The sequence below is a fragment of the Myripristis murdjan genome, chromosome 7 (genome assembly GCF_902150065.1).
Source record: "Myripristis murdjan chromosome 7, fMyrMur1.1, whole genome shotgun sequence".
Taxonomy (NCBI): Eukaryota; Metazoa; Chordata; class Actinopteri; order Holocentriformes; family Holocentridae; genus Myripristis; species Myripristis murdjan.
Genome location: NC_043986.1, coordinates 8,044,526 through 8,058,643, shown reverse-complemented (window position 1 = coordinate 8,058,643; position 14,118 = coordinate 8,044,526). Strand labels below are relative to the sequence as shown.

Genomic DNA, 14,118 nt, shown 5'->3' with positions numbered 1-14,118 from the left:
GAGAGAGAGAGAGAGAGAGAGAGAGAGAGAGAGAGAGACAGATATGGAGACAGGATGTGCGTTCGTGAGCGTGCATTCAAGTGTGTCTGCATGCAAAGTGCCTCTATGCATGTGTGTGTGATGATCTCAAGATAACAAACACCACTTTGCTGGATGCAAATAACAAGGAAGAGGAGGCTAACTCACACACACACACACACTCTCTCCTCCTCTCAAGCAGATTCTGACCTCAGTCTCATCAGTGTTTGGCCTGGAACATTAAAGGCACTTGGATCTGTGATTCAGGAACAGATGGCTAATGCTGCTCAAGTGCTACTTACACTGATTCTTGCTTTGGCGAGGCAGAAAATAATAGGTGGTGGCATTATACCGGCCGTCCTTAGCAGGTCTGTGTCAAGTGGAGCGAGACGACTGACTTCCAGCTGATTACAGGATTCGAAAAGTGCGACTTTGAGCAAAAATCAACTCTCAGATACTCTTGTGCTGTTTGATGTTTGATATCATCAGTCTGTGATGTTCAGGGCATTTCAGGGGTTATTTTGGGATGAATTTACTTTTTTACTCTTACTATAAGCAATGAAAGAGATTGTAAGCAAAAAAATGAAGAAACAAAAACTATTCTACCTCTCACAATGCCAAAAAAACATACAATGCATTATATAATATGTGATGGCTATAAATAATCATGCAGATATAATATTACATCTGCATGTTTATTTATAGCCATCACATTTTCATCATTGCCTATCAAGCTCTGTTTGTTATTTTAGGCGCTGTAAGAGCTAGAAAGTGATTCTACCCTGGGACCCCTGGAACCCGCTTTTTGCAAAGAAACTAGTATTTCTGCCCATCAGTGTCATAACTTGCACAGTATAACTTAATAATCCAGTTTCCTGCAAAGGTAATAAAAGGTACCTTCCATTAATATACTAAAGTAAAGCATTTTTTCCTGTGAACGTAATAATTATGACATTAATGGTAGTTATTACATAAACAGAAAGCTTGAACATTTTAGTTTTTTACATTGACAGCTGCAACACGGCCTCGTCTACGATGTAGTTCTCCCTGTTGGTGAATCTAGAGAAAAGCCTGGGCTCTTTGATTCGGGGGAACTGACACCAGCTCCTGACATTTGCCGCTGATGTTTTAGATCACTGAAACATTTCCTCTTGTCAAACTCAGTTGTTGCCGCTGGAAATATCTGTCTTGGTTTGGCAGGTTGCCAGCGTGGAAAAAGAAAAATACAAACAACACAACGGTCCCAGGTATGCCAGGCTGGAGAGAGTTTAAGATTTTAGGGAAGATTTTTACTTTACAGGGCAGAGAGGGGGGCCTTTACACTGATTCTGAATATTATAGCAGTTAGTACCGTCAGGCATGAGCCAAATGGGGTAAAATGACTGCCACTTTATTGCATTATTGACTTGAATCGTTTGACTTAATGCAGCAGGAGGAGAGAGGAGCGGAAAGCAGTGGTGAAAGTAAAGCACGGTGACAGTAAAAGGAGGCAGGTGAGCAGGTGATGTTTGGGTACCTTGAACGGTGTGGCCGACTCGGGGTTCATCTGGACCATGGGGGCGATCAGAACCACTCCTGCAAAGTCAGCGGGCCGCTCGCAGGCCGTCAGGATGGAGATGGCGCCGCCCTGACGGAGGAAACACACAGCAAACACGTGTCAAAATGAACTTTGGAAGTTGAGTGGATGGCTCACTTTTTCAAACAAGTTTATCTATAATTGTATATATAAAAATTCTTTAAATTATTCTCTGTCCGTCATCTTTTAGGAGAAGGCGTCATGTTTTTCAAGGGGTGAATGTCATTTTAGAATGAAAATTGAGTGAATTGAATGAAAATTTAGAATGAAAATCTAACTAATCTAACTAACTCCCCTGAAAAATATAACCAATAGTAAGGACTACAATGTTTTTGCCACTGAAAAAGGCCCAGGACATAGAGAAGTACTCATGAATGAAAAAAAGGGAAAGAAAAAATGATGATCTAATTTGGCTTACTTTACATCTAAAGAGTGTGCAGATGTTTCGCCCATTATAAAGACAAATTTAAAGCTAATTTTTTCAAGAGCATATACTCTCTTTTTTCATTTTTTTTGGACTGACTTCACTGAAACTGATGCACCAGAGAAATCCACTTTGAGTTTGTGCACGTTTTTTTCATATTCTGTACATTAGAGAGAAGTAAAGAAATAGAATAAGAGAGGATTGTTTTGGTGATTAGCGCAAATTCAAGAATCCAGAACAGGAAAACAGAAAGGCCTACTCGCTGAAGTTTTCAGCTGACGGAGAAGGGCGTGACTCCTCTGCTCTGACAGGAGTGGGAAGATGCTCGAACAAAGGTTTTAACAAAGTAGGTGAGAGGTCACAATGCGAGGAACAGTGGGAACACTAACCAGAGGATTCAAGATGTAAAACGTAAAACAATCTGCCTTTTGTTCGGCTGGGTGTGAGCTTCCACCCTGCCCTCTTGTGTTGTTGCTCCAGACGCAGAATGGGACGAGGGGGCCGCGCACGGGGATGTGAACCGGAGGCCCTCGGGGACACATGAGCTGTAAAGGCGCCGGCGAACACGAGGCCGATGCTCACCTTGGCACACACACGCTGACATTTAGGATTGTGATTTAAATCCAGTGATGTAGGGCCGCGATAATTAGTGGCTCCGCTGCTGCCAGGAATCAAATCCATTTGTCACGGGTGGCCTTGGCTTGATTTCAGCTCTCATATGTAACGCAGGTGCGCGCAAACACACACATACACACTCTTGTGCTGTATAGAGATGAGCCGAAACAGACAAGTGATTTGGGCGCGGGTGAATCTGGCCGCGGCTCTCCGCAGGCTAATTTGCTTCAACTTTGTTTATGTGAGCGCTCTTTGTCAGCCGTGTGAATATTCATCAGGCCGGGGCCAATGACAGGCCAACTTCCTGAAAAGAGGCGCTAAGTAGAGAGAGACAAAACGTTTCCCACCAGAAAATCTCACTTTCTAAAGACACAAACACACAAGTGCACCCTCTCTCACACACACATACACACACACACACACACACACACACCCCTACTTGCATGCATATGGCCCATACACACACACAAAGCTTTGCTCTCACCATCTCTTTCATTTGTCTCTCTCTCTCTCTTTACCGCATGGACACTTACACACACTCACACACTGACGTACCTATATATATGCATGCAAACTCTCTCTCGTTCTCTCTCTCTCTCTCTCGCTCTCACTCTCACTCTCTCTGTCTCACACACACACACACACACACACAGAAATGTTGCACAGTCGAATGGTGGCATTGCTTTAGGCTGATGTAAGTTTCCTAAACTGGCTCATTAGTGTTGTTGGATTTTTTTTTTTTTTTTTTTTTCATTTCATAGCCAACAGGATGACTGCATGTAATTCAGCGAAAAAAGGCTGTTCTCTGTCAAGGCCTCACACACACACACACACACACATACACACACATTTTATCCACTGCAACCCCACAGAGTGAGATAAGTGTGAGGAGAATAGAGAGAGAGAGTGGGGCAGAGACAGAGAAGCTCTTTGAGAAGCTAATTTAGGCCATTTGAGGCTATGACACACACACTCACACACACACACACACACACACACACACACACACACACACACACACACTGAACTTGGGTGGAGAGGGTGAATACTGGTATTGTATACTGTCAGTCCCCTGAAAATTGGACGGATTTGAACTGTACATGATTATCTGAGGAGAGAACACCCTGTACTGACAATATATAGAAGATTCTGACATTATGCAGACAAAACAGCCATCATCCTCATATTATAGGGACTAAACAACTAATAAACTGACATTACAGGGACTAAAAAGATAACATGCTGACATTATGTGGCATAAACCGCGACCACAAGACCACAAAACCATTATACGGATTAAATAACCAACATGATGACATGGGGTGACATCAGCCCATCAGAAAATTTCATGATCTTCTAGCCTGCAGCAGCCGCCTCTCAGTGCCTCGGGCTGACGCTAAACTACCCCACCTGTCAGACTCGGAATGAAATTTAATGGGAATTGTTTGGCGACTGCGGCCAAATAACCCTGCGAGGGCTGGAGGACAACATCCATCAATTATAAGTGATGCCGGACTGATTTATTGATATTATTCTTCAATACATTCATGCACGAGGCGCATGCCCTAGATTCAATACACAGGCAGAATGAGAGCAAGATAAAAACAAATCAAGAGGTAAACAAGGAAAAAATAAAGTGAAGAGGTAAAAAAAAAATAAGAGAGGAGAATAAATGACACTCTCTCCTGTCTTGCGACAATGACTGTCAACTTACCCTTGAGCAAGGCATTGAACTATACCGGGTGGGTTTCAGGTGGGAATATGTGGAATTTAAAAAAAAGGAGAGAAATAAATGTTCAAAATGATATAAACCAAATAAAAGGATGGGAAAGTGGTTTTGCATGGAGAAGCTGAATGAGTGACTGTTACGAGGGAAAAAGTGAGATGGAGGGATGAAGAGATGAAAAAAAAACAAAAAAACACCAAAACAAAACAGTGAAAGACCCTAAAATGGTGACAAAGCATTATATAAAGCTCTGGCAGCGAGGAAGTGGGACAAATGAACCACAGCCAGATCTGCTGATGGGGAGGAAGAGATGGGAAGACGCCAAAACCGAAGGTGTTTGTCGTTTCCCATGAGCCTCTTGTCCCTGGAGTTCATGGAAACTGAATGCAGAGGAAACGGCGAGACGCAGTTCATCCGGCATTGAAGAACAGAAGAAAGCAAAGGCGACGCAAGAAGTAGAGGAAACACCGGAAGAAAGAGGAGCCAGTGAGTCAGAAAAAAGCCAGAACACATGAAGAATTGCGGTTAATCTGGAGCTAATCTCAGCTGACACCCCCCGTCTAAAACTGTCGCTCTGACACCACGCGAAAACGTTTCTCATGTGACCGTTTGTCAGTTTGAATAATTTCCCATTTTCAACTTCCTCTTACATTTTTCTGAGACAATAAACCACGACTGCACGTTGACCAAAAACCCTTTCCCACAAACCAAAGAGAAGTTTGATCTTTCTCTTTAAAGAGGAATTTACCTTTTAGTTCTCTGTTCATTTACAATGGCAGCCATTCTACAAGTTTCCATATTGATACAATTGTATGAGTTCATGAATGATGTTTTCACTGTACATGCATGAATATTTCGGCGTTCTGTATAATGCACTGAGTCCCAGACAGATTTCTGTTGGGGAGACAATAAACTGGTCCTCGGCTTCATCTATAATGCAGTGTTTCTTCCAGATTATTCCTCTTGGGAACGGCGAGGAAATGCAGAAGGAGTCCGAAGGTAAATCTCAATGAAGATGAGACAGGCATTAACTCAAAAATATCCCCTAAAATTAGGTCAAAATGAATTCCAGTAGGACTTAAACGGATACGATTCTCAAAAACCTGTTAAAATGCACTTCCACATCGGTAAGCAGGTAGTTACAGGTATTGTGAACACAACCAACTGCATGGATTTTGTGTAACTGGAGTGAAATGCATTGTTTGTGTGCGTCTGTGACCGGCTGGACTGAAATCACATCCAAAATCATTGTGAAATGTCAGTAAAGTGTCAGGGTGCGGCCAAATTAGACGTCGACTGACAGAGAGAGAGAGACAGGAGAGAAAAAAGAGAAGTCCGCTGCTGCAGAAGTGGACGTTTTAGCTCAATAAATGAACAAAAACATTCATACGCTGCAAAATCAGAACATGCTGCGCTCGAATGACGACTGCTGCTTAGATGATCATGTCAGATAGAGCATCTTCTCATGTGATAACAACATGGAGAAAAGATCATCCTCTGACAGCCGAGGTGAGGTGAGGTGAGCAGTTCAAAATGCTTTAGAAAAGATTTAACAAGACATAAAACAGATTTTAAAGGTGCAATTAAATAATAAAAAAAAAGACATAATTAAATAAATACATTAGATTTAAAAAAAAAAAGTGCATGCAATTTTATTATCAGCCTTGATCAGATTGGAATAGATGATGCATTGCCATAATTGCCTTGCAGCATTTTGCACTTTGAAAGGGAAACTACATTAAATGAATATGAAGCGAATGAGGCAAAAGCACAGAAAGTACACTGCAAAAAGTCAAAATCTTACCAAGATTATTTGTCTTATTTCAAGTAAAAATGTCTTATTTCTAGTCAAAATATCTCATTACACTTAAAATAAGACATGATCAGCTCAGAAATAACTTGTCTTTAGACAATTTTCACTTGTTTAAAAAAAAAAAACTTGTTTAAAAAAAAACAAAAAGCAAATTTTTACTTATTCACTTGAGTCACAAGTAAAAATTGGCTTGTTCCATTGGCAAAATTTGTTTCTTGTTTCAAGTAGATTTTCACTTGAAACAAGTGAAAATTGTCTAAAGACAAGTTATTTCTGAGCTGATCATGTCTTATTCTAAGTGTAATGAGATATTTTGACTAGAAATAAGACATTTTTACTTGAAATAAGACAAATAATCTTGGTAAGATTTTGACTTTTTGCAGTGTAGCCACCTCTACTTTGTTGGTAGAGAAAACCGCCACTTTTTAGCGCTGAAATAGGGTTTGCAACGCCGCAAAACATTAATAGATCAGACCCAAGGAGTCCAGTTTTCTGTTTCAGCACGGAGGGTCGCATGTAGGAACCGCCACATGTAAATGTTTGTCATTCTTCGCTGAGCGCACCAAAGTCTGCTCAGGATGTTATCACTGGAGCAGCGTCTGGTTATATACAGTAAAAGCCACAGGTGGTTCCCATTGTCCTGCAGGTTTTACGTCATTGCTGAACAGAGACTCACACAAACGCAGGAGCGGAGGAACCGGCTAACAGAAACAGGATGAGGAGCCGCGGGGAAACGAGGAAACGAGGCCTGAGACAAAACACAGCAACACGCAGCTTTTTCATTTGCGACTCGGCTTTTTCCAATAACTCAGCTGCGTCTGGGCTTTTAGGCCTTGGTTTAGCTTGTTTGCATGTACAAACAAATGGTTCTGCTTCATTTTGAGTCAGAAAAGCACAACATTTAAGATGGCATGATTACGATGAACAAAGGTAGGTGAGCGACAGAAACCAAGTGGCAAACAGGGATGAGAAAAGTATAAAAACTATAAAATGCATAAAGAGCAAGACAGAGGAAGAAATACATACAGTTAAAGGAGAATGCTGTTAATATAGCTCATATTCCAGTATTTCTAACAGGCAGGAGCCAAAATGTGAACTTTTTCGGTGCAAAAACTCACAGGAAAATCTCATGGCTGCACAGAGTCAGCGCCCCATTCACTGCCTGTTCAGCGGTGCCAGATTTTATATCCAAGTGACTTCAAATATTGAAACGCTCTGGTTTCAAGCTCAGGAGAGACGAATTTGTTTAATCCTGGGGCAGAGGAATAAACCATGTAACAATACTGCAACTACTAACCTAACACATTTGTTTTTCCAGTCTTTTTTTTTTTATCTTGACTATTTTAGCAGAAGAAAAAAAATATACATGTCATGGCTTAGGGCAGTGGATGCGTTGAGGCATGAGGAAGGAATTAATAAAAAGAAAGGTGAAAGAGGACAAGGGAGAAAATTAAAGCAAGAAAGAAAAGATGAGCTCAGGTAATCCTCAGCTGACTGTTTACAGACACTAACAGCGTATTTCCTCGCTAATTAATCAGCATTAATTACCAAAATATAGCACAGTGATAACGAGAGGAGAGTGAGCCGTGCTGTCAATATTAACCAGCTGCCCGACATCGACGTTCTCCTCCAGGAACCTCACATCTCCAAACAGGAACCAGCTTTTCAGGAATTCACAGAGACTCGGTAAACTTCCCACATCCGTTTTTTTTTTTATTTTTATTTTATTTTTTTTATCCATTTAGGGCGCTGAATGTCGTCTGCAACTTCTGGTTTAAAATGGAGCGTCCACACATGAACTCCACTCTATGCAAACTTATCATTTAGGTTCTCTTTGAAAAATCAGTTGCATCTGGTTTAAAAATGAAAAAATAATGATGAGAGGTTTCTTTTTAAATTGCGACCAGAGGAGGGAAGAGCAATGGAAATTAAAGGGGAGAGAGAAAAGGGAAATATAAGCAAAAAGAATGAAGGTAAGTTAGGGAAAGGAAAGGAAAGGAAAGGAAAGGAAAGGAAAGGAAAGGAAAGGAAAGGAAAAGGAAGGAAACAACAAACAACAAACAAAAGGAAATGAAAGGAATAAAAGGAAGGAAAGCTAAGTAACAGTAAGGAAAGGAAAGGAAAGGAAAGGAAAGGAAAGAAGGGAGGGAAAGGAAATTAAAGGAAACAAAAGAAAAGGAAAGGAAATGAAATGAAATGAAAGGAAAGGATAGGAAAGGAAAGGAGAGGAATGAAGGGAGGGAAAGGAACGGAAAGGAAAGGAAAGGAAAGGAAAGGAAAGGAAAGGAAAGGAAAGGAAAAGGAAAAGTAAGGAAACAACAAACAAAAGGAAATGAAAGGATGGAAAGGAAATGAAAGGAAACAAAAGGAAAGGAAAGGAAAGGAAAGGAAAGGAAAGGAAAGGAAAGGAAAGGAAAGGAAAGGAAAGGAAAGAAGGGAGGGAAAGGAAAGGAAAGGAAAGGAAAGGAAAGGAAAGGACAGAACGGAGGGAAAGGAAAGGAAAGGAAAGGAAAGGAAAGAAGGGAGGGAAAGGGAAGGAAAGGGAAGAGAAGGGAAAGGAAGGGAAGGGAAGGGAAGGGAAGGGAAGTCACAGGTGGAGAGGCAAGCCCATTTAAGAAAAGGAGGCAATGGCAGGGAAGGAAACGGAAGTAAGAGAGAAAATGAAAAGAGAGGAGAGAAAATGAAATGAAAGAAGGCAGAGACGATTAAAAGGAAGGAAAAGAAAGGAACGGAACAGGTGTGTGGCTGGAGGGAGTAGAGGAGGAAAGTCAGGAAACAAGATGAAAGAAGAGATGGAGGGACAGGTGGCCTGGCTCAGACAGAGTGAAGCGGAGCTAGGATAAAGGACAAAAAAAAAAAAGATGGAGGGACGAACTGAAAAGAGAGAGAGAGAGGAGACAGAGAGAGTCACGATGAGAAGAAAGAGAAAACAAAGTCGGCGCGGCTGACCTCCGTCTGTTTACAGAGTCTGACGCCCAAAGCAGAGCTCAGCCTCCATCTGGGAGCCCAGTGTAAATGTTTAGCTGTTTTACAGAGGCTGACACCCACACACACACACACACACATGCACACACAAAGCACACAAAGCACACAGGTATATAGATGCCTCCACACACACACACACACACACACACACAGCATCCTTGCTCTAAAAGCCTCGGTCTCTGTATAAATACGCCGCTCAGTAAAGTGTGCGCCTAAAAGCTTTTTGCAGAAACAGGCCGGCGTGGCGAGCGCCGCGCTGTTTAAAGGACTTAAAAGCCCGGGCGACGACGGCGGCGGCGGCGAGCACATTTACCGCCGCCCTGAATGGAGGACGCACAGTATCTGTGTGAACTAAAAGCTCGGCTGTTTCAGAGCAGAGAATAATATTTGGGTTGTAAAAGGGCAAAGCATTAAACTGGGCGGAGGCGGGAGCTGAGGCGGTATTGAATGCAGCTCAGTCACTGTACGACTCCACGGAAAAACACCGCGGGGAGGTTTGTCATCGTGGAAGAAGACGCTATGGCAGGAAACAGCCTTTTCCCTGCGCTATCACCAGTTAAAGGGGTATTTCGGATTTTTTGAAGTAGTGTGGTATGAGATACTTATCCATAGTTAGAGCCAAAGTCTAGCTTGTGCTGATGTGGATGAGGGCAAAACATATTTTAGCCACCGAACAAAAGGCACACCTAAAAAATCAATATGAATTTAAGGGTGCGCTATATTTAGAGTATTTGCACCGTTTTACCAAGCCCTCAGACAGCCCTTTCCTTTGGCACTACATTTTCTCAGCTGTTAAACTTACTTACTTACTTACTTACTGTATTACTACGCACAAGTGTAGACGTGCAGTGCGATGTAGTAAAGTAAAGTATGTGAACTATTAATAAGCCCCTCATATAATCCCACTTCAAAAAAAAATCTGATCTAACCCTTTAATTGTGAGGTTAATAATTCAATACCTCCAAAATACAGGATCCTGTGTTTCTATTGGTTGAAACAGAGACTTAAAGAGCACAAGACTTCCCTTAAAAAACACTTAGCATTTGTTTAAAAGTGGTGCAATTGTCATTATTTTTCAAATGATGGATATGTTGTTTTGGGGCATGTCTAAAGTTTTATTTCTTTGAGTTTCTGCTGTGCTGAAAGAGAACACGCCTCGACGCTTTAAACGCAAAGATGTTTCTGTTCTCTTACAAACTTTTTTTTTTGGTAGTGCATCTCTCTCTCTCTTTTTTAATAGTTTTATATTTAAATTTTTTTATTTTTTATTGCAATGCACACAGTATAAGCAAGATGAAACAAAATGAAGCAATAAAACTCCGCCCTCTGGCTTTGTAATGAAATAAAAAGCTCAAAAGATGCATTCACAATCAGGCTGAATGCAGATTTAATGTTGTTTAAGTATAGCTTGTAATTAAAGTTTGTGAAATGTCCTATGTTTACAAAGGAAGGCTGGGATACTGAGGTACACCTGACACGTCTGTGACTTGCAGAAGCAGAGGTGACTGTGCTTTGTTCACGAGACAGAAAAATACTCACTAACTAACTTGATTTAAAGGTTTGACCCGTATTGTTAGCCGTGCCTGCACCAGACAACAACACAGCATCAAACACTGGGCTCAAAAACTTTTCTCCATATTCGTACAATTGCGCGAGACACAGCTGAAACGTATTATGACACATTTAACGACAAACTAACTCGACCCCTAAACCCTGGAAATAAAGGCTTATTGTATGATCCATCACGCTGATTTTTGTTTAATAATTATTATTCATTATTCTCAAAGTGTTACTGGGTCACAAGAAGAGGCTGCGATGCTGAATACAACTCTGTCCTTTTACAAAAATGAATAGACTGATTGATGTTGTGTGTTTCGTCAAGGTGTTATGTAATTCTGCTCAATGGCTTAATTATTTCACAAAAATTTCAGACCCCGATATAAGGAAACAAAAGGCTGCCATCGTGCATTTCCAGCTGAACACATATTATAAAAATTCTTAACAATCAAAGGGAAGCTTAACACAATAAATAATTATTTGAATATGTGCATATTACCGAAGTATGCTTATTAAAGAAGACTTGATGAAAGCAGGATGGTTTGTACACTGTGTTAACTCTGTGTATGCCTAAACCTAAATATCACTGATAATAGTAATAACTGTGTTTATTACAATGTAATACATTTAGACAATTTAAGATGTTTAAAAACTCACAAATACAACTTTATGGAAATGAAAAAATTCAGGAGATCAGGGTGCAGATGAAGTGTTGAGTTGTAAATGGACTTGGAAGGTGAGGGGCTGAAATCTCAGACGTGGCTGGCACTAAATACTTCCGTAGTGCCTGTGAGCAAGGCACTTAGCTCCCAGCTGCTCTAAGAATGCAAGAACATGGTGGCCATCTTCTTGAAAATGCAACTTTTTCTTTCTTTTTTGACTTCTTGTCCACATGAAAATGGTGTTTTTTGGTCAACAGAAAATACAGTTTTTTTTTTTTTTTTTGGAAAATACTCTCCAGTATTTTTTTTTGTAATTTTTTGGCCATATAGACAGTAAGAAATGTCCTTTTTTATTCTTTTGCGCCAGCTCTTTTGTCATTTTCAACAGTTTGTCTCATCTTTAACTTTCAGTTGGTGCTCTGCCTCGTCATCTGTTCACATTAAAGACAGTAACATCATTTTTTTTTTATCATTTGACTTTGTTATTTGACCGCTTCTGGACATTGCAACCTAATGACGTCAACAAAATGCTGCAGTCCTTCCTCAGCTCTTTGCTCATGATCATTTTGCAGAAACATTTTCAAAAACACTACCTGGTGTGGACAGATCTTATTTTCTGAAGGGAAATAAAATTGTTTGAAAATATCCGTACTTGTGTGTGCATGGCCTGGCGGAGCTGCCCACTGACCTGCAGCAGACTGCTGTTGTTGAACTGTGGGAATGTGTGTCGCTGTGTCAAAGTGACGCTGTAAAAGAGCCTGCACGCTCAGCAAACTGGCCCGGGGTGAATGTTTGTGCCGTGCAAAAGTACAACTGGGTTTTTTTGCTGCACATGAAAGCTGGAATTTGCCCGTACACACACACACACACACACACACACAAACTGTTTTGTGACGCCGGGACTGAGCCAAAGAAAGCGCACTATGGACGGTCAGAAACAGCAGGAACAGACACAGACAAATTGTGAACCATTTTCGCTGTTCTGGAAAAGTTATGACCTTGGAACTACAAGGTTTTGGCTCAACAGCGACTGTCACATGAAAACAGCTGAATTCTGCTCTGTTATTTCATAATAAAAGCTCTGAGCGACGAGCCACCTTCCTCGCTGAGGGTTTTGAAGGCTGGACGACTATTTTGGGACATGCAGGCACTTTGCCACATCATTTTGAAAGAAGAACGTGTGCCATCTCTTTTATTTGAACGTCACATTTGTGGCAGCGAACCTTTTAACTCCAATTTTGGTGTTCTTTTTGTGCTGGAACAGGACCCGACCCTGTCTTTTGCACGGCTCTGTGTGTTTGTCACATGTCACGACCCCAGGAGCCACGAGATCCGTTCAAAACGTATTCGGTAATTTCAAACCAAACAAGCAAAGAACTGCCAGAGGAACACTTTCATGATCCTCGGATGTAACACAAATCTGTAATTATTTCAGGATTGACACAAAGTGGTGAATCTCCTGTAACACTACCTGTTGGTCACCATTTTTTTGGTCATTGCGTTATGACAAAGTTCAGTGTGTGTGTTTTGGTGCGGTGATTTGATTTTAGACGTTTTGGTGCAATTAGAGGATAAATTAACCTCTGTACCAAGCTGCATACTGGTGTACAGAATTATATAAGGAGTACAGTGGTCCCTCGTTAAGGAGCTAAAAATAACCCGCAATAGGCAAAATCCGCGAAGTAGTCAGCTTTATTTTTTTTTTACAATTATTATAGATGTTTTAAGGCTGTAAAACCCCTCACTACACACTTTATACACTTTTCTCAGACAGGCATTAACATTTTTTCACTTTTCTCTCTTGTTTAAACACTCTCAAAGTTCAAACCTTCGTAGAAAAATAAGTCCAGTAAAAAAAAAAAAAAAAAAAAAAAAAAAAAAGCAAAATTGCACAAAAAAAAATCCGCGAAACTGCGAGGCCACGAAAGGTGAACCGCGTTATAGCGAGGGACAACTGTACTGAAAAAGTATACTCAGTAGCTGAGGTTACGTGGACAATATTTCTTCCATCCAACCGAATTCATTCTGATTAGAGATTCCAGTTTAACTGTTTACACTGAGGCTAAATAAAATGATCTGATGAGCATTTAATCAGAACCAAGGCCGTAACGCCCATATACATTGAGAGGTACAAGTCTCCCTCAATGTCCCCCCCCTCCAAAATATTGGTGGAATATATTAGCAATTCAATGTTCAGGCATTCCCAAAATGTCTGTCCCACCCCCAATGCTGAAATGGTGGTTTCGGCCCTGATCAGAACTGAACTTTTTTGACCTGCGTAAAGTGAGGCTGCCTGCTGGGAAGCATCTAATCTGCCAGAAATATAAATGTAATCCAGGCTAAGTCATTTTGTCCAGTGGTGGCGCCCCCGTCAGGTCGTCCATCAGACTGTAAAAATGAACCCTGACTGGCTGGTTTGGACTTTTATTCTTGTAACAAGCAGCCTTCAAACTTTTCCAGCAGGTGTTTGATTTGGTTGATTGGTTTGCTGGATTCTGGATTCTTCATTCATCTTCTCAAACAACTTGTTTGAGCAAAGATTTAATGATGATTTTTTTTTTTTTTTTTTTGGCATTTCTGCTTTATTTGACAGTCACAGTAGAAAGAGACAGGAGAGGCAGGGGAGAGAGAGGGACGCTGCGATCAGGACTCGCTCCGTGAACCACTGGGGTGCCCTGCCTTTTAAAGATTTAATCTTTACAACAAAAAAAGCTGGATCAGCCACAGACCAGGTTATATTTT

The 14,118-nt window shown here is 41.0% G+C and overlaps 1 protein-coding gene across 2 annotated transcripts in view; it reads right to left on the bottom strand.

Annotated features, from left to right (window-relative positions):
* mgll (monoglyceride lipase) overlaps nt 1-14,118 on the bottom strand; it is a 51,842-nt gene that overhangs the window by 6,176 nt on the left and 31,548 nt on the right. For both annotated transcript variants that reach the window (XM_030054929.1, XM_030054928.1), the window contains one exon: nt 1,535-1,645. In XM_030054929.1, coding sequence (XP_029910789.1) covers nt 1,535-1,645 — 111 coding nt within the window. The remainder of the gene's footprint in view (nt 1-1,534; nt 1,646-14,118) is intronic.